Source organism: Corylus avellana, chromosome ca5 (assembly GCF_901000735.1).
Source record: "Corylus avellana chromosome ca5, CavTom2PMs-1.0".
NCBI classification, from domain to species: domain Eukaryota; kingdom Viridiplantae; phylum Streptophyta; class Magnoliopsida; order Fagales; family Betulaceae; genus Corylus; species Corylus avellana.
The window spans coordinates 16,371,504-16,393,847 of NC_081545.1; the positions used below are offsets into that span (position 1 = coordinate 16,371,504).

General features: G+C 39.0%; 1 protein-coding gene across 1 annotated transcript in view; it reads right to left on the bottom strand.

Moving 5' to 3' along the window:
- LOC132182807 (probable sugar phosphate/phosphate translocator At1g06470) overlaps positions 1-18,745 on the bottom strand; it is a 39,179-nt gene extending 20,434 nt beyond the window's left edge. Inside the window, exons 1-5 of the mRNA XM_059596156.1 lie at positions 18,518-18,745; positions 17,033-17,610; positions 16,752-16,921; positions 6,367-6,452; positions 6,179-6,228 (exon numbers count right to left, since the gene is read on the bottom strand). Coding sequence (XP_059452139.1) covers positions 6,179-6,228; positions 6,367-6,452; positions 16,752-16,921; positions 17,033-17,553 — 827 coding nt within the window. The 5' untranslated portion in view covers positions 17,554-17,610; positions 18,518-18,745. The remainder of the gene's footprint in view (positions 1-6,178; positions 6,229-6,366; positions 6,453-16,751; positions 16,922-17,032; positions 17,611-18,517) is intronic.
- Positions 18,746-22,344: the final 3,599 nt, after the last annotated feature.

Genomic DNA, 22,344 nt, shown 5'->3' on the forward strand with positions numbered 1-22,344 from the left:
ACCTTTCCGTAGGGCAATGGGCAAGGAATCAGATGCAGGTGCCAGTGGATCCGAAGACGGGGAGGATGATGGTGGAGGTGCAGGAGCTGATGGTCGTGGCCGACGTGTATAAACCTGGAGAGGAGCAGGTGAAGGTGGAGGCAACATGACAGACTTAGAGAGATATGGAACAGGCAGCGGAACAGACGCGACATCAGGCTCAAGGGTAGACGCTCCAAAAGACGCATCAACAGGAAAATAGGAAAGAGACTCAACAAAGGTGACATCGGCGCTAGTAAAGTAGCGGCGAAGAACAGGACTATAACAACGATATCCTTTCTGAGTTGTGGAATAACCAAGAAAGACACATTTGGTAGAACGAGGATCAAGTTTATCATAACCAGGACCTAAATTATGAACATAACAAACACACCCAAAAACCCTAAGTGGTAAGGCAAATGGGGGTGAAGAACAGTATAAGAGAGAATGAGGAGAAGCGCCATCTAAGACCGAGGAGGGCATTCGATTAATGAGGTAACAAGCAGTAAGAACAGCGTCACTCCAAAAATGTTTGGGGACATGCATATGAAATAAGAGACAACGTGCAACATCCAATAAATGACGATTCTTGCGTTCAGCCACTCCATTTTGTTGTGGAGTGTGAGCACATGATGTTTGATGGATAATGCCTTTATCAGACAAATAAGAGGCAAAAGAACTAGATGTGTATTCTTTGGCATTATCAGAATGCAAAATACGAATTTTCTTAGTAAATTGAGTCTTAATCATATTACGAAAAATCCGGAAAACAATAAATAACTCTGAACGATTTTTCATTAAAAATAGCCAAGTCATACGGGAAAAATCATCCACAAAGGTCACAAAATAATGAAATTTATTGGATGCAATATTCATTGGACCCCATACATCAGAATGAACTAACTCAAAAGGATGTGAAACACGACTAACAACTCTTGACGGAAAAGAAACACGACGGTGCTTACTAAGCTGACAAGCTTCGCAAGACACGGACAACTCGTTTCGAAGACTTGGGACTTGATGCTTCAATGTAGGAAGGGAAGGATGACCAAGACGACAATGCCACTGAAGAGCTGAGGTTGACGACTGTAAAGCACATGAGGAAAATGAAGGTGCAAGATCCAGATAATATAAGCCACCAACTTCATGCCCCATACCAATCATCCTCCTCGTCTTGAGATCCTGAAAAATGCACAAAGAAGGGTAAAAACTGACAGAACAATTAAGAGCTTTGGTAATTTTACTAATGGATAACAAATTAAAAGGAAAACCAGGAACGTGTAGAACAGAAAGCAACTCAATATCTGGACTCAAATGGGTATGGCCAGAGCCGGCTACGGTGGAGAGGGAACCATTAGCTAGGGTGACACTGTGGGGTGTATCAACAGGACGATAATCAGAGAGAGAAGTGGACGAACCAGTCATATGCTCATTGGCGCCAGAATCAATAATCCAAGAGTCGCGAGTGGAGGATAAAAGACAGTGAGATGCAGTACCTGATTGAGCAAGAATAGCAGTGGAAGAGGTAGAAGCCCGCTTATGGGTTAAGAACTGAGCATACTCATCTTTCGGAATGGAGATCAAATCATTCTCGAAGTGTGAGCTCGAGCTAACAGGTGGTCCAGATGGAGCTGGGAAATCAGCATGAGAAGCAACCTGATTGGCCAACCCAGATGGGGTGCCATGTAAATCCCAACAAAAATCCACAGAATGATTAGTACGACCACAATGAGTGCATTTGCGAGGCCCACGACCTCCAATGCGACCTCCGCCTCGAGAATCACGTCCACCACGAAAACCACGACCACCATGACCACCCCGTCCCCCACGAGAACTACCATAACTTCCACGGGCAGCAATAAAGGCAGCACGCTCACTAGTACGCTCAGAACTTATCTGAGAGCTACGATCAGTAAGATTAGCACGCTGAATCCGAGAAAAGACTTCAGGAAGTGAGGGAAGTGTAGAACCCCCCAAAATCTGCGCACGAACCGACTCAAACTCAGGTTTCAAGCCAAGAAGAAACCGAACCACATCCACATCTTGACGTTGCTGTTCCATTTTCTTTAGGTCCTTAGAGAGCGGTTGGTACAAGTTTCGCTCCTTGCAAATAGCCACAACTTGGTTGTAGTACTAATCCACAGTTTGATCACCTTGTTTAAGTCCAAAATACTGTTTACACACTTCATAAATTCGAGTAATATTCCCAGTTCCAGAGTACATGTGACTAAGATGATCCCAAATGTCCTTGGCACTAGGCAAGTAGATGCATGAAGATCCAATGTGAGACTCAATACTATTCAACATAAGAGAGATAATTTGATTATCTTCTTGTTCCCAAAGGCTAGGAGGATACTCTGTAGGCATACTCGAGGTTAAGTGAATAAACAAACCCTTGCCTTTGAGAAAAACTTCAACAGACCTTGCCCAATAAATATAATTCTTGCCATTGAGCTTCACAAGAGTCATAGGAGCATTAACGAAGGAAGTTTCAAGTTTAGAGGCCATAATCTCAACAACAAAGAAGCCAGACTCCACAGAAATACAAAAAAAATAATAGGAACTGTAACAACCACTTAAAAGGAATGGGAGAAAAAAAAAATCCAAAACCAGAAACTCGCCGGAGGTTCGCCGGAGACTCGCCGGAGGTTCGCCGGATACTCGCCGGAGACCGTCGAAACTCGTCGGGGACAGGCAGACCACGCCGGAAATCCCACTGGAAGGACCAAAACTAGAAGCTAAGCCAAACAGGGACCTGCGTCGGAGACTTACCGGAGGCTCGCCGGAAACTCGCCGGAAATACACTGAAACACGCCGGTGTCTGACAGACCTCACCGGTGATACCAAAACCCACAGCGACAGACCCAAGCGACTACCACAGAACACGTCGGCAAACCACCACAGACTCAGTCGACGACCACACTTCAACGACAACCCAGTTTCTGCCGATCATCACTGTAACCTGCCGGCAGCCATATACTTCACCAACAACCACAGACTAGACCGTAAATACACCACAAACCACACCGGCGACCATCTATCCCCAATCACTATTCGCGGGCATGAAGCCCACGTCTCACAATTCCACGCTCAGTAGGATAAAACTAGGATTCGGGTAAAAAAAAAATATATTAATAAAGAAGGGAGGAAGAAGCGGGGTGAGAGATGCAGTCAATAGTTATGGCTCTGATACCATGTTAGAGGAATTTAGGGTTTGCATGTAAAGAGAAGAAAGAAGAGGCTGTGTTATTTTCACGTAGCCTTCTCCTCTCATACTTCATATATATATATATCTAATATAACATTGAGTACAAAGACCAAAATACCCCATATAATATATTAACCCTAATATGCTCATCTAACAGAGAGAAACCAACGGAGCTTGTCTTCATCTCCCTGTCTCATTCTAAAGGAGTACAAGTTAAAAAATGAAGCCAAGACATACACCTCTCAATCATGAGGTTCTTTGATAAAGCTTACATTCAACTGATGGGACTCATTGGATAACTCCAAGTAATCTGCCATGGAAGCATGCTTCACACAAGCAAAACTATACAAATACAGGAAATTATTCTTAAGGACCAAATGCCCATACCATTTGTGATGCCATAATCTAATATTGGAGCCATCTCCCAACGCAAATTTGGTATGACTATAAAATTCCCTCCAACCCTCTTGATATTTATCCACAAACTCACCTCATACGACCCATTAACGTCATTAGAACAACACTTGCCTCACAAGCTACCATACTTAGAATCCACTACAACTCTCCACAAGGCCCCCCTCTCATGCACATAGCTCTAAAGCCATTTCCCCAAAAGAGCACGATTAAAAATACTCGAGGTTCGAACCTCCAACCTTCCCTTACAGATCAGAACACAAACCTTGGACCAACTTACCAAATAGAATTTGAACTCATCACTTAGCCCACCCCAAAAAAAATCTTATTGAAGCTTCTCTATGTGATTGGCAACACCAACAGGAATGGGAAAAAGAGACAAGAAATACATTGAAAAATTGGACAATATGTCTTTATTAGGGTAATCCTTCCACCCTTAAACAAGTACATCATCCTCCACCCTAGCTAAACGACGGTCAAGCTTTTCAATAACACCATCCCAAATAGATTTGAACTTAAAAGGAGCTCTCAATGGAAGGTTAAGATACTTCATAGGCAAAGAAAACAATGTGCACCCCAGAATACTGCTCAGGCCATCAACATTATTGATATTACCCACAAGAACCAATTCTGACTTGGTGAGGTAAATTTTCTAACTGGAGGCAACTTCATAGGCATAAGAATAAGGCACTGAGAAAGTGTATATGTTCTAGGTTTGCCTTACAAAAAAGCAGGGTATCATCCGCAAATAGTAGATGAGAAATATGAATCAAACTAGAGTTACTAAACCCCATAGAAATGCTTGAGAGAAATCCCCATCTATAATAGCGGATAGCATTTTACTCGAAGCCTCCATAACTATGAGAAATAACAATGGAGATAAAGGATCACCCAATCACAAACTGCGAGAGCTGTTGAAGAAAATAGGAGTACCATTTACCAAAATAGAAAAGCGCACCGAAAAAATACAATGCTAGTAGCCAATTATGCCATTTATCGCCAAAACCACATCTCCTTAGCAAGTAAAATAAGAACTCCTAATTAACATGATCATTGGCCTTCTCATTATCCAATTTGCAAAGCACACATAGCTCACCTGATATGATCCTACTATCTAGGCATATTGGAGCTTTGAGATGATCTTCTCTACAACCCTTTTCAATCTAGTGGCTAGAACTTTGGCAATTTCTTCGAAATGAGAGCAATGAAAGTAGCATTGACGCATTTTTCAAGCTTGCTACTAGCATGAAGCCCATGAAATACCTCATAACATCTTTTCTTTTCTTTTTTGATAAGTAATGTTGTGTATATCAAAAAGCGTAAGGCACCCCTAAGTACATGGGAAGTATACACAGGAAAACCAAAGCTAGCCCACAAAATGGCCCCCATAAAAGAAATCTAAGACCCAAAGAAGCCCTAAACTCCTAAGACCCTCATAACATCTTTAATCACCTCCTAGCAAGTTTGGAAGAAAACCATAGTAAAACCATCAGGTTGAGGCGCCTTGTCCCTGTTCATACCTTTCACCACCTCTAGTACCTCACTCTCCTCAAACGGACACTCTAACCAAGTGGCCACCTCCTCATCAATGGAATCAAATGGAAGGCCATCCAATTTGCGCCACCAACTAAACTATTTTGTAAACAATCTGTTATAGAAATGCACAATGTGCTCCATGATCACAAATTGATCCGAAGTAACTAAACCATTAACCACCATCAACTTGATGGAATTATAATAACTGAATTATGCCTTGCGAGCTTAATCTCGAGATCAAACTCAGCTTTATACAACTTGAACCTCATAGTCCAGGTCATATTAACGCGACAAACCAATGTCCCCATAAACATAATAACTACTAGTATACCTTTAGCTCACATATGAATCAATGACAACCATAAGATAATCAAAATCATTTTTCCAATCAACCTATTGCGACACCCAGAAAGCTTGATAGCATTTGAATACAGGATAGGCATGCTTTGGATGGATTGTTGAGTTAAATCACTTTGTAGTTTGTTGCCCTATCTAACTAATGGTTTGGAGAATCATTGGATCAAGATGAATGTAATGAGAGGAGCTAATTTAGAAATCAAGGCTTGGTTACTGAATAAGCGCAAACTATATACATATAAGCGCAAAGGGGCTTGGTTACTGAATGTTACAAACACAAAACCATGCTTGATAGCTGATGAAGAAAAAGGGAAACCACAAGTTGTTGCACATATTCACCTAAGAACAAATATACCATCCCACTTTCTTCTAGAAATAGGGATAGCTTTCACCACCTGGCTACATAACCAAGGCACAGAAAGGGTGTGGTAGATCCAATGTTCGAATCTTATGTAGAATAGTTTTGATGTGGAATTAATTTTTAGAATTTTAGAACTATGAAGAAGTGTTCAAGAAATTGAAAGATCCACCTGAAGAACAATAGATGATGACATATTTAATTCTTAATGACAATCATAGCACAACATTCATGTATGATATATGAAAAGGGGACTGGTAATAAAACTCGGTTGACAAGAGATTCACCTGAAAGCAAAAGCAAATAAAAGGAGAAATATAGGAGACGCAGATTTACACTGCACAACAAAAGAAGGGTTAGATTCAAAATGTTCACTTAGAACCTTAAAAATAATGGAATGTGGATTTACTAAGAATAAAAGTTATTGAGAAGACACGTATTTCATGGTAACATAATACAGTAAAAGAAAACCAACCATTGTGGCAAATGTGACTGATATAAAAACAAGGGATGCGTTGCTCAGGTTAACGTCCATTGCTGTTCCAAGAGCCGTTGGTACAACTGTGAAAGGCAAAGTCCATCTGTAGCATTAGTTGATAGAAAAGTTAATTTAATATGCAATAAAGAAATTTTGCACTAAGAAACTTATATGAATTAGAATACTAATTAGAAAACAACAGTATCTGGGCATAAGAGACGACATATTATAAAACATGAAAACAAATCACGAGCAATGAAATCTGAGAATAACATAAAATATTTGACCAAATTCTTCTGCAAAATTGTCACTTGTGGACATATTATCTCCCTGTTAGAGATAAAACCTATATCGTACTGGTAATAATTAAAATGTAGAATTTAGTACCACTCATGAAGCAAAACAAAGTAGAGTATAATTTATTAACAGGTTGTCCTATATATATACATAAAGGTAAAAATGCTCTTGAGGTCCCTGAGGAATGACTTTTTATCAAATCACTCCTTGAGATTACATTTTATTAATTTGCTCCCTAAGGTTTCAATTGTGATCAAATATATATATATTGATCTTTTTTATTAAAGGGAACACGTGTCGCCTTCTAATTGGGTATGACATGGCAACACCATTAAAAATTTAATGGAAGATAGTTGAAAGCATACATTTGATAACAATTGAAACCTTAGAGAGTAAATCGATAAAATTTAAAACTTAGGGAGTGAATTGGAAAAAATTCATACCTCAAGGACTTTTAAAGTATTTTGGGTTAGTGGTGAATGGGAACAAGACAGAGATGTGGGCATGGATTTCTATATCAATAAAATTTAAACCTTCAGGAGTGATTTGACAAAAAGCCATACCTCAAGGACCCTAAAAGCATTTTTCCCTATAAAAATCCATACCACTTCTCTACCTTGTTACCATTCACCACTAACCCAAAATCCCATTGTCTGTTAAGGTAACTCTTCTAAAATGAAAATAAACAAAGATGAGGAGAAACGTCAAAAGGCCACCACGCTCTCAAACTTTACTACATTTGTTTCATTCCCTCAAAAGATTCATTCCACACACAACAAAGGTTTCTTCCACCACATAAGAAAGGTAGAACTTCAATCTTCACCCATATCATGATTTAAATGCAAAAGATAAATGATATCAAATCGAATTCATGTTTTTCTTCTGATTCACATAGCATACATATCAAAGGTTTTAGAGTATTATATGTAAGGAATTCATATTCTCTATTTCTCTCTACTCATCAACACAACATGGTATCAGAAAATTGATCCAAAACTCTAACACTAAAATAGTAATTTTTCTCATCTTTCTCTTTCCGCCATACAATCATATAAACATCAAGGCCTGTTGACTTGGCCCTACTCGTTTTCATCCTGTCTCCCAGTAATTTGGTTTGGATTTTTGAAGTTGTTTAATATGCTAAAACTTTATTTTTCAATTCTTGAACAGCATTTGATCTTGCCCAAAATTTAGTTGTTTTGTTACCATGGAAGTGCTTCAACAACCTTTGATTATCTACGTTAGTTTCTTTTTTTTAATAAATAAGTGATTTATTGAAAAGTGCAAAGGGGCGCAACCCTAGTACACAGGAAGTATACAAAGAAAGGCCCCACTAAAGGCAGAAAGAAGAACATAATGATAAAAATTGAGACATAGTAGAAAATTGAGGCACACTAAAAGCGTCGGCCCAATGAAACAGAGTTTGAATAAACAACTTTTTGAGCTCTTCCATTGACCTTTCTTGATCTTCAAAACACCTTCCATTCCGCTCTCGCCAAATAATCCACATGACGCACAATGGTGCAATTCGCCATACCTCCTTAGTTGAAATATTGCCTTACTGACCGCGCCAACAGGCTAACAAATCTACCACTCCTCTAGGCATGACCCAAGTAACAGCAAAAAGAGAGAAAAGCAGACTCCATAAAGCTCGGGCCACTTCATAGTAAAGGAGAAGATGGTTTACAAACTCGCCATTGTACTTGCACATACAACACCATCCCACCACAATGATACCTCTTTTACGCAAATTATCCAAGGTCAAAATCTTTCCAAGAGTTGCCGTCCACACAAAGAAACTCTGAATGGAACTTTTACTTTCCATATACTCCTCCACGGGAAAAACGACGTCCCTAAGGAAGAAAGCTTACGAAAGAAAGACCTAACCTCAAAGATATGTCGTTTAGAAGGAGTCCACCGCATGCAATCCGACACCCCCATGTGATTACAGAAAGCATATAACTTCCCAAAAAAGGCCATCACCTCCTCTACCTCCCAATCCTGTACTGCCCGTGAAAAATAAACATTCCACTATATAACACCTAGGGGTGCAAACGAGCAGAGCTTAAGCGAGCTTTCCTTGTTTGGGCTCGGCTTGTTTAAATTTTACTCGAACTCGAGCTCGAACCGAGCTTAAAGACGAGCCAAAAAAATCGAGCTCGACCTCATAATAAATCGAGCCGAGCCAAGCCAATTCACGAGCTGACTCTTATATCTAATTTAATTTATTAATTTATTTTTTTATTATAAATTTAAACTTCAAGTACTCTTAAACGGCTCAAGAAGCCAGCTTGCATATGAACATTTGCTTAGTCTTGCTAGCGAAGTATGGAGCTCGAGTCAATACAACAAGGCACTTGGTTTCAAAGAGAAAGGATATGCATCATTTTATAATAAAATGATGCTATTAGAAAAAAAAAAAAAAAAAAATCATCAATTTTTAATATTAATATGAGAAATTATGTGAATAACTACCAGTTCGACTCTTATACAAGCTGATCACGAGCTTAGTCGAGTCAAGTCGAGCCGAACTAGCTTCATTTAATATTCGAACTAGGATTCATGTTCACAAAACGCTTCATTTAATATTCAAGTCGAACACGAGCCGAGCTTATGTGAGCTGAGCCCGAGCTTGCTCGCGAGACACTTCGCTCACTTAACAGCCCTAATAACACCATTGACCAGTTGCATATGATCCCTAACCCATGCCTCCTTATTACTCGCAATTCGAAATAATGCAGGAAATGCTTCCTTTAAGGATTGATCCCTGCACCAAATATCATGCCAAAATCTAATGTGGGAGCCATCTCCTACTCCAAAGGTAATAAATTTTGAGAAAACGTCCCACCCTCTCCGAATATGTTTCTACACCCCAACTCCATAAGGGCCCTCCACTACCTTGGTACACCATCTACCGTTTAGACACCCATACTTAACTTCTACTACCAACCTCTAATATGCTTCCCTTTCTGTTGCATATCGCCATAACCATTTACCCAATAAAGTGAGATTAAAAGTGCGCAAGTTTCGAATTCCTAAACCACCATCTTGCATGGGAGAACAAATTTGAGCCCATTTCACTAGATGGAACTTGGGCTCCTCATTTAGGCCACCCCACAGGAAGTCTCTTCGTAGCTTCTCCAATCTATTCGCCACACTCACAGGAATAGGAAATAAAGACAAGAAATACATAGGGAGGTTGGACAAAGTACTTTTGATAAGTGTAAGCCTCCCACCCTTTGATAGATACATTTTCTTCCAACCTGCCAATTTCCTTCCCATCTTCTCAATAATATCATTCCAAATGGTGGTAGACCTATGAGGCGCCCCCAGAGTAAGACACAAATACCTCATAGGTAATCCTACCACCCTACACCCAAAAATGTTAGCCAGCCTATCAATATCCTCTACCTCACCAATTGGAACAATCTCAGACTTGAACAAGTTAATTTTCACTCCCAAGACCACTTCAAAACATTGAAAAAGACACCGCAGATTTCTGAGATGTTTCTCATCGGCCCCACAAAGAATCAATGTGTCATCAGCAAATAGCAAATGTGAGACACTGAGACCAGGATTGTTCCTTGATCCCACTGAAAAACCAGCCACAAGACCACTAGCTTTAGTAGCCTCCATCATTTTACTTAGTTCCTCCATCACAATAACAAACAGAAAAGGAGATAGTAGATCCCCTTGTTTTATACCACGGGAGCTACTAAAAAACCCTAAGGGTTCTCCATTAATCAAAATTGAATATCGAACTGTAGAAATACAGAACGCTATCCAATTCCTCCATTTCACCCCAAACCCACTTCGTTGCAATATGAATAGCAAAAACTCTCAATTCACGTGATCATACGCCTTCTCTAAGTCCAATTTACATAACAAACCGGGTTCACCAGATCTAAGCCGGCTATCAATACATTCATTAGCTATCAGAACTGAATCTAGAATCTGTCTCCCCTTGATATACGCATTTTGAGACTTCAATATTATCTTCTCTAACACATTTTTCAGTCGATTCGCTAGTACTTTGGAAATCAATTTATACACAATGCCCACCAAACTAATAGGTTGAAAGTCCTTTAACTCCTCCGCCCTTGCTTTTTTTGGAATAAGCGCTATAAATGTTGCATTAAGGCTTTTTTGAAACCTCCCCTTGTTGTGGAAATCTCTGAAAACAGCCATTATATCTTCTTTAATTACTTCCCAACATGTTTGCACAAAACCCAATGAGAAACCATCAGGGCCTGGGGATTTGTCTCCTTGTAACTCCTTTACCACCTCTAGCACCTCACTTTCTTCAAAATCCCTTTCTAACCACAAACCTTCCTCACTTCCAATAGATTGAAATGATAAAGCATCCGGTATAGGCCTCCGACTACAGCTTTTAGTGAACAATTGTGTATAGAACTGAACAATGTGCACCTTGATATCAGTGGCTTCCGAAGACAAAGAACCATTGATAATTAAAGACTCAATGGCATTATTTCTCTTGTTTGAATTTGCCACTCTGTGAAAGAATTTGGTATTCTTGTCTCCCTCCCTTAACCATAGAGCCCGAGATTTCTGACGCCAGCTTATCTCCTCACACAACAACAATCTCTCCAACTCCAAAGATAACTCATCTCTGCGCCTCCTTTCCTCCTTGTTCAACCCTTGACCTTCCCCACAGATATCAAGCTCCCTTATACCATCCAATAACACCTTCTTCAGTTTACCAACATGCCCAAAAACTTCATTATTCCATCGTCGCAAGTCACCTTTCAAAGCTTTCAATTTGCATGATAGCACATAGCTAGGACTCCCATTAAATTGATAAGATTGCCACTAGGTTTTCACCTAATCCACAAACCCCTCAGATTTCAACCACATATTCTCAAACTTGAAGTATCCTCCTCTTCTCTTCCTTTCTCCACAGTCAAGTAAAATAGGAGAGTGATCCGACAATAGACAAGGTAGTCGTCTCTAAACCACATTAGGAAACCTCTCTTCCCATCTAGGAGATAAAAGAAATCTGTCAAGCCTAGACCAGCAATGATTATTTGACCAAGTGTATTGTCCACCCACCAAAGGGATGCCATTAGGCCCTAATCAAAAATGAAGCTAGAGAATTCCCTCATAGGACTGGAAGACTGTGCAGCACCTACCCTTTCACTCGGATATCTAATGGCGTTAAAGTCTCCACCAATGCACCAAGGTACTTCCCACAAACTCATGATGCCTACCAATTCATTCCACAATAGCTGCCTATCATTATCATCATTGGGACCATACATACCTGGCAAAGCCCATTCAAAGTTATCACTGACACTTCGAAAAGAACATACAATGATTAACACCCCACACAAACCTCCAACTTTTCCACCACCCTTCTATCCCACATAAGCAAAATACCTCCGGAAGCTCCTTGAGACCCTAAATAACACCAATCCATATGTGCACAACCCCAAAAGCTCCTGGCTATCTCCCTAGCTACATGTTGCAATTTAGTTTCTTGTAAGCATACAATATCCGCTTTCCATTCCCCTATGAAACCCTTAATCTTCATTCGTTTTTCCTCCAAGTTCAACCCCCTTACATTCCAAGATAAAAAATTTTGGCTTCATTAAACCACTGTTGAGCCCCGCCCTTTTCCATTGACCTTGGTTGCAATTCCTTTCTTTCCATCATAATTAATAGAACATGACAAACGCTGAAACTCTCGTTTACCTTTGGAGCTTGTTGTTGTAGGTTCCACTACTATGTCAACCACAGGAGGACTTGTTTTGTTCTTTCAATCAGCTTCAATAGCTCTAAACGTCGCCATCATCTCTTCCTCATGCCCTTCAAGTGACAATCTAACAATACGGCAAAAACCTTTCACTCTTTCCACGACCCATTCACAAGCCTCTTTCTTATTCAACTCCTCGCCCTTCATCATGTCCCCCATTTGTACTACCAGAGCCTCACAATCCACCACTTCTTCATCTTCAAAATGTATTAATTCCATACTAGGGACACACACACATTATCTATTTGCTAACTTGTCACACAGAAGCTCCCCCTATTTGCATCCATTGCATCAACTTGCCGGATGTTTTCCCCCCTTCAGCAAAAAACACTGACCGTTATAAAACAATTGGCTCACTGTCCGTTGGGGTCCACCAATGTCTTGTAGGCTCCAGAGCTACCCCTGTCAGCTTTTCCCCCTTATTCTCACTGCCTGGTTGCATCACAGAACAGCCCCCTACGCCAATTGCCGTTAGTATCCAGTTTGGTGCACAACTCCCCTAAGCAGCCTTTCTCGCAATTTCTTGCCCAAACTGCTTGTCATCCAACTCTGTCTCTGTTTGGCCTAATCCTGACTTATCCTCCATCTCCGGTCTACCATTGGCAATCTCTATAGTCCATGGATCTCCATTCTTGTGCTCCTGCATTTGCCCAATGGCCTAGACAGCTTTGACTGAATCTTCTGTGACCAACCTGGTCAAAACCACTTCTCCGACCTATGCAGCTTTTTCTTGCTCTGTTTTGACCCCTTCTGTGCTAAACCCACCCATATTTGTCGCCAAAGCCATCTCCAGGCCGCCTACCAGAAGGTCAGTACTCACCAAAACTTCCCTATTGTTGTTTCCCATGGCGTGTGTGGCTTTTTCTGGCTCAGTCAATCTGTTTGCCCTTGGGAAAAAAGTCCGGCGCACTGTTCCAATTGGTCTCCGGTGATTTCTCAATCCCCAACTGGCCAAGACGTACCCGCTTTGTACTCACCGAACTTCCCTATCGTCGTTTCCCATAGCATGTATGGCTTTGTCTTGCTCAATCGATCTGTTTGCCCCTGGGAAAATCTCCGGCACACTTCTCCGGTTGGTCTCCAGTGATTTATCAGTCATGGTTAGCCAAGGCGCACCCACTCTGTATTCACCAGAATTGTCCTATCATCATTTCCAATGGCATGTGCAGCTTTGACTGGCTGAATCAATCTGTCTGCCCCTGGGAAAACCTCCAGCACACTGCTTCGGTTGGTCTCCAATGATTTCTCAGTCACCGGTTGGCCAAGTCGCACCCTCTGCTTCACCCGCCATCTTGCCCTTGTCTTGGGCTTCCTTCGATAGTATGTTTTCTTATAATATTTGATGGACTACCTGTAAGAAGGCCCACTATCACTAGGCCCCTCCTGGATCTGAAGAATTGTATCATGCTTCGTTACTGGGCCCACTTGACTTGTAGCCCCACCCTTCTCACTTATAAAATCCACACAACCAACTAGGTCCATCATTTGATTAGGCTGAAAGTGACTTGGCCCATCCTCCTTACCCTTATTCCCCTAGTCCATCTCCAGCTTATACAAATAGCTGGCTATTTCCTTTTGAAAGGAAATCAAAATCTCCTTCAAACCACGCGTAAAATCTTCCTTAAAATGAGGTTCCAGAATCTTCATTTGTTGCATGGCGTGATCCCTGGACATGATCCCTGTGGACTACACACCTTCCATAGCAAGTGCTGAAGTCCCTCACCGGCTGCTTTGGTTCCATCGTTGGCCATGAAATCCGGCAAACCTACCACCTCCTCTGTATACGATCCCCCAGGTTGTACCTTCGCCGGTGGCTTCACCTTATGCACCCCACTCGTCTGGACTAACAGTATCTTCCCCTCCACCACATCGGCAAATGTCCGCCCAAGAACCACTACTCGTGTCTGTACTGGCGTAACAATCTTCTTCACATTTTTGCATCCCTCACATGATTTAGATGCTTCAAAAGCCGCCCCATTTGCGAGATACAATGCCTCCAACCCTGACCTTCGCGCCCCTCCGGTATTACAACAAAACTGCATCTCCCTCCACGTCCATATTCAGTTATCTCCATGAATTTCCCATACTTGTTCATCCTTTTCTGCAAAAACATGACTGAATCGCCCATTCGATGATCTCTGCATGCACCTATCCCCATTGCTTCTGGCACCAACTCATTCATCATCTTGAGTAACCATACCAATCTCGTGACTCCCATGACAACCATACTTAAACTCACCCTTCCCCATTCAATCAACTTGATATTCTGATTCCCATCGCCTGAACGTAACTCGTATAATTTTGATTCCACGTAAAAATAACCCATGTAACCCATCGTAAAATAAAGAAATCAGAGAAGAGACCTCCGATTTTCTCACGCACTACCCACTCCCTCATGCACTACCCATGAGAGAGAGAGAGAGAGAGAGAACATTTTCCAAGAAAATACCTCTGAATCTACTTTCCCGTCTACAACTAGCAGCTTAAATGCCTAGTTGTTTTAGTTTTGTTCTATGTGAGTTTCTTTAAAGTCAATGGTGCCTTGATTCGTATATTTTTATTGTTGAACATTCATTACTATAAGTTGTTTATCAATTTCCTTCCAATTTTGATACAAGTTTGTTATGTGACTTAGGGATAAATGCAAAATCCGTCAATGTGGTTAGCCTAAATTACAAATCGTTCCACGTGGTATTAAAAGTAATTCAAAGGTCCTAGGGGTGGGCCAAAATAACAATTTAGTCCTTGCAGTCAAATTCCGTCAAAACACTTGATGGATTTCGTTAATGTGCTACGTCAACACCAATAAAATAATGACACATGTCACTCTTAATAAAAAAATATATAAATATATAAAACTAATAATATAATAGAGTTTTAATTTTTTAGTTTTATATATTTATATTTTTAATCTTTTTTTTTATTATTAAGAGTGACATGTGTCATCATTTTATTGATGCTAACGTGGCACACTAACTGAATCTGTCAAGTGTTTTGACAGAATTTGACTATAGGAATTAAATTGCTATTTTGGCCTACCCCAAAGACCTTTGAATTACTTTTTATACCATAGGGAACGATTTATAATTTAAGCCAACCATAGGAACTGATTTTACATTTATCCCTATGATTTAATATGCACAACAATTAGTTGATTGATTGAGTCATGAAGGTCTAAGTTGTGACTGGTTAAATTGCAGTCTAAGTTGTTTATTGGTCAATCCTTTGTAGATTGCCAAATTCGCATTTATTGTAATGGCTGAAACTAATTAATCAGCTTTGGTTTCTCCTGTTTCTGCATCTGATAACGTTGCCATGCAAATAACTACAATGCAGTCAAATCTAGTTAAGATACTTTTTGGGTATAGAGGTTGCTAGATCAAAAAACAGTATTGTTTTAAGTTACAAATCTTCTTGAAGAAATTGGCAAGTTAGGAGCTAAAAACCCTAGATAAACCAATGGATTCTAACACAAAGTTCGGTAAAGATGGAGATGAAGATACAGGCAGGTACAGCAAGACAAGCAGAAAAACTAATTTATCAGAAACAGACCATATATTACTTTTGCAGTTGGTGTGGTAAGTCATTTCATGCAAAACCCTAAATAACCAAATTGGGAGGCTGTATGTTACATGTTAAAGTATTTGAAAGGAGCCCCAGGTAAAGGAATAGTTTTTCAACCTTCTAAGAAATTGGAGGTTGTCAGAATTTCTGATGCAGATTGGAATGGAGATCATCTTCAGAAAAGTAGTCTATATCAGGTGTTTGTACTTTTGTTGGTGGGAATTCCTAATGTATAAAAGCAATAAGCAGAATGTGGTGGCAAGGTCTACCACTGAAGCTATAGGGCTAAGGCTAATAAATGTGATATGTTATGCCTATAATTGTTTCTAGAGAAATTGGGATTTTCTAGTAACAAGCCTATGAAGATGTTTTGGGATTTCTGCATAATAAGCCTATCAATACAAGAAGTCATTCCCCAAATACTACTTATCGAAAAACAGTACCCAAATACTATTAGTTTGAAGTAAACAACTACGTCTGAGCTATAGATACAATAAACATCTATTTCGTTAGATACAATAACACTAGAATCAGGAGCACAAAGAAAAAAAGAAAAAAAGAAAATCCAATTAAGAAAGAGTTGTTTCTAGGTCATCCTAACAGCCACAAATACTGGAAATTCAAAACCAACCACCACTTAAAACCAATAGACATAAACACTAGCTTGGTTGGAAAAAAAGACAAAAACAAAATGAATAAACAGCTTTTACATAGCAAATTGACTATAAAATTAAGGTGAAAATTTTACCTCTCAAAAAATAATCCCTCCATGACATAACAACAGTAGGTTGGAACCTATGAGACCAAAACCATGTAATGGCCCTTGATAGAACAGCTTGCAATGTAAAATGGAAAGTGTTCATCAATAAAGGAGCTGGGAACTTTCCCAAATCTTCTCCTAACAGACTTTTGTTATACCTAATCAAATGCGAACAAAATTAGAATGAAAGAAAATTTTCATTGCATCAACAAGAAAATTAAATGAAGCATCATGCATTGAATTATGGACCGAGTAAACAAGGAACTTACACGGTTAAAAATAGACTGAAGGTGTACCATACAAGTATGAAAAACAATGTCTTCAACACATTGGCAACAGAAATAGGATCCTTGGAATATGGCACCATTGCTTCTTGATTACCCTCTGACGTGGAGATATCAACACTGTTTGTATCCCTTGCAGACCCATTTTCAATATCGAAAGGCACATACTTCTCATTTTTATCTCCCCCAACATGAATAGAAACATCACCCATAGTATCACTACCATTCAAGTGCATAATTATCTCCTTAAATTTATGGTAGTTCTCCCTGTCCAAAAACCCGTTTCCTAGCTCCCCCTGTTGAAGCAAAGGCAACTCAAATTCAGAGTCCTCTTCTACACATTCATTTGTATTTCCTAACTGATGATCCAAATGGACTCTCCCATCTTCATCACACCAGCGCGAGAATGAGGGCTCTCTGCGAAGACCTGAACCTTGATTTCCACTCTGAGCGTAGTTGACTCCTGTGTATTCAACGTCTTCTCTATCCAAATCACTCTCTACCATCTCCTTTCTTATCCTAACTTAAAGCCATCTATATTCTTGGACACAACCCAACCTACCCTACATTTGAACAACCACATAGCCAGTAAATACATTCAGTTACAACCAAATCAGACAACAGAACTATTTGACACAAGCAGATTGCAAACTAGCATATAGGCAGCATTTTGAGCATAGGAATCTTGGCTTGATCTTAAGACTGCCAAATAGCCAGTCTGATACAATCAAATCACTCTGAAATCTCCAAAGCTACCTATTTCAGTAAAAACTTCCATAAAAAATAGCTAAATTTGCCAAATCTATATTCAACCAAAATCATAATGCTGAATTAGGTTGTACACAAACGATGCAGAAAGGAAGTTAAAAAAAAAAACACAGTAAGTGACATTGTTTTAGTTTCCTAAACAAATGAGAAAGAAAAAAAAATTATATATACATATACAAATTCAACGAACTACCCTACATTTCTTTGCTTGAGCTAATCTTTTGAGCTCTTTTTGTATCTCTCGACTTTATTTAAAAAAAAAAGTATAAATCGATCGCAGAATAAGAAACCAAAATTTGTCTTGATTCATTATTTTCCGGGGCTTTCTCCGGAACCAAACAGAGCATTGAACCTCACTTGAAAAAGAAAATGTTATACAGCTCGCGAAACAAAAACAAAAGCAACACGAAAAAAAAAACACAATCTGCAAGATTTTCCAGTCATTTCTTTGTTGAATTCAGATCAATTCAAAGACTCCAAAAAATGTTATCTAAATCAAAATCCAAAAAAGAAAAAAAGAAAAGAGAGCGAGAGAGAGAGAGAGAGAGAGAAAGTAGCTCAATCACAACCAAACAATGCATCACATTGATCCATGACACGATTCAAATTACGAAACTCGTAAACTTTCCCTCTCCCTAAACCAAATATTATAAAATAATGGTAAATGTTATTCTTAGAGCTGTAATGCGAGACTCACCTGACCTGAAATCGTTGCAGAGATTGTTAGAGACAGAGAGAGAGGCGGATGGATGTATAAGAAATTCAGATCCGATCTGGGAAGGATAATAATTAGCAATGAATTGTTACTGTTGTATTTGTAAGGTACCAAGTCAGCCAAGGCAACTTGGTCGTTTTTAGGTTCGGGTGCTATTATTGTCTGTTGTTATGGTTGCTCAATTCAACCGCGTCGCTTCTCTTTGCTTTGTCAAAACCAAAACGCTTTATGTCTTTTGCTTTTTCTCTTCTTTTTATTGGTTTTCTCTGTAGGAACCAAAGAGGTAGGAGGTTTGTCCGTAAATACCAAACTTCTCGTTTATATATATATATATATATATATATATATATTGAACTTCTTGTTTGATACACTCCAATTTTTTCTCTCTTTTTGCACTATTAATTTTATGGTGGAACTATAATTAATTACTCAAGATAGGTACAAGGAAACGTGGTTGTGGTTGTTATATTTCCATGTACCAATAGTTAAATTTATTGAAAAGAAAAAGGTAAAACGAGTCAACTCGATAAAATAAACTAAACTAAACGTAAATCCAAAGGAAACACTTTTTATTTGTTTATATCATTTACTTTTTGTGGGTGAGGAACACATGACAGATCAACAACCACCGTACAGCTTATCAAATTACTTTACATAGTTATAACTTCAAAAATAAGCAAAGTTTCCATGCTATGCGAATATTAATTTCTATGTTCTCTTCCTATGAGAAGAGCCGTCCATAATTGTTCCTCGTGCCATTTGCCTTTCAAGGCTGTTGGGTAATGGATTGGCCACTTTAAGCCCAACAAACCTTTAGGCCGATCCAATATGCAAGCCCACTAAAGACAAGTCCATGCCAAGATATAGTTAGCCCAAACCGAGGGTATAATAGTGTTTCCATTGAGGGTACAATGGTTCTTCGGCAAAGTGAGGGTACGCCCCAGTAGTACCAGATGTCTGCTACTTTTCAGAATAGTTTGTAGCACCCTCAACTTTTCTAGCTTATAAATACCAACTCCCACCACCCCTTGAACCCATTCTTACGCCCCAGACTCTCTGAGAAACCTCTGTGTGAGTGATTTGTGAGTTTTCAATTTGAGAGAGAAGGAAGAAAGCTTAGTGTTCTTGCCACCTCCTGAGGTAAACCCTTGCCCCTTTTTATACTCTCAATGTTGTTCTTATTGCTTTTCCTAATATTATGAGTTTTCAAAAGATGTTATGTCAAAATTTTACTCATTTCCTTCCAAATCAAGAAATGTTTTCAAAAGAGTTTTAGAAGCTTTTTGATTCCTGGTATTGCATGTTGATGTGTTTTCTTTATGATGCATGTGTTTATTTAGTAGCCTAGAAGGACTTCTAGTAGCCTATAGATTTTATAGAAACCTTAAAACAAAGTTTGGAGCTTTTTACCGGATTGCCAAACTCACTAATCGGACGTACGCCCTCGAGCCCGTACATACAACCAAGAAACTAGGCATCTGCTCTTAAGCCTCACTCTCGTGTATTTTAGAATCCAGCAACCCTTTTTGTTAGATAAGGCTTAGTACCATACTCGTAGCGATCCTCTAGTATTGCGTATAAGGATGTGTCGTATTTCGTTATAGCAAGATTTAGCAATGTCTAAGGATTCAAGGGAGCGTATGAGGTAAGTAAACACTTATGAACTATTTCCTTAAAAACGTGGGATATTTCAGTTGATTGACTACGAGTATGATATGAGCATGTCTACATTTTGTAACTACTTGGTAACTGCTTTATTAACTAGATGTTAAAATGCATTGTATGACATGGTACACCGGTACGTATGGTATAATGGTCATGGGCCTGCTATATAGACTTCATTTTATAGTCAAATGCGTGTGTTGTTATATGGGTTTTGGATCCAATGGTTTCGTGACCGGTGTAGCTATTCCCTAATGACAGGTCACTACAGGATGTAGATCATGAATGGTGTGGGCCATCCGAGGTCGGAGTCAGTCATGCCACTAGTGTTATGAATGGTAGTATACAATGGTTGGGGCATCGGCATTGTATTACAAGTCCCTCGGGACAACGTCAACATTACTAAGAAAGGTAATATCTCGAGTAGACCATACATGAGAGTTATGACCTATAAAGCACTAATTTTTTTGCTTTAAAATACTTAGGCGATTGCCGCCGGGAGTACACCACTCTTTTATTAACCAAATAATCCTTTTATGGTGTATTAACGGAGACAACACATCTTTTTAAATGGTTACTAAAACTACACGTGTATTTCTGCTTAAATTGACTAATGTCATATCTAATTGTGAGGTTTACTTAGTAAGTTGTTAGACTTATGCTGTTATTACGCTTTTAGGAAGTTTGACACTTGAACCCGGGACTGGCACGGTTGCCACTACGGACCTGGCTTAGAATCTTCATGTTGTTATCAGGTTTGTTTTACATTATTGCTAGTTGCTCCATGTCTTTAATTTCGAGGAATATACTTGTCCATTTGATGATTTAATAGTTTCTTGGATTTATTTCACATTCCTATGCATTAACTCTGAAAATGCTTAGAGCGATAATTTCTCATTTAGCCACAAGTTGGATTAACTGAGGTAATTGCCAACAACCCTGTCAGTTAGCCAAGGCTAATTTTAGGGGCGTTACAACTAATGAATCGTGGGATACTCCCAACGTCCAAACAAGGTCCCACATTCAACAGAATGTGTTCCAGCTGTCAGCACAAAACCGAGCTACATGTGCCTAAGAACAAATCGGGAGCCCACGTCCAAGGCAAGCGTGGCCGAGCCACCCACTAACACACTCCACGATCTCAAAATCGTGGAGTAACCCATGATCCACTTCGCCAACATTGCGCACAGTGGATCCTCAGGAACGTGGGGCTGAGAATCGGGGGACACAACTGCTACTAGATGTCTATAAAAAGGGAAGCTCCAATTCATTATTTGGTAATCACAAATCTCTCTTAAGCTTTTATTGCTTACTTGCTCTCTCTCTCAAATCAACTACTGACTTAGACATCAGAGCTATCCCATGCCGACACACCCCGACAGCTCTTATCCTACTTTCTCACTTGTGCAAATCAATGTCTCCTCAGATTCCGTGCAAAGTCACTCCTTAGAAAACTGTCATCAACAAAGGTTAATTACGATTATGTCATTTTGGTATGCAAAATTGCTATTTTAGCATTTGTTAAGAATAAAAATAGAAGAAGATAGAGCAAGATGGATAAAAATTTGAGAAAAGTCAACATACTCCTTTCAAACTATCATCCAATTGATAATGTTTTTCTTAAACTTTCAATTATGACAATGTCTCTTCCAAACTACCAAAATATTGTCAATATTCCTCCCAATAACGAAACTACTCTTAGTAAAATAAGAACAAAAAATACTAAAACTTCTAGAAAAAACCGAAAAAAAAAATCTAAGGGGTTTCTAAATTAAAAATAAAAATAAAATCAAATAAAAAAAATCCTTTTTATAAGAAAAAGTTAAATTTTTTTGATTTTTTTTATAAAATTAAAATTTGTCCTTTTTTTTAAAAAAAATTGTTTTATAATTTTTTTAAAATAAAATTTCCGTTTAAAAAAATAATTTTTTTTCGTATTTCAAAACAAAATTTAAAAAAATATATAAATATTTTTTCAAATAATTTTTTTTTTTTTTTTTAATTTGTAGAGGTATTTTTGTCTTATTGAGAAATATATATGAGAATTTTTATATTTTTGCTAGCCTTGTGGGAGAAATTGACAATATTTTGGTAGTTTCGGGGGCCATGTTGTAATTGAAAGTTTGAGGGGACATTGTCAATTAAATGGTAG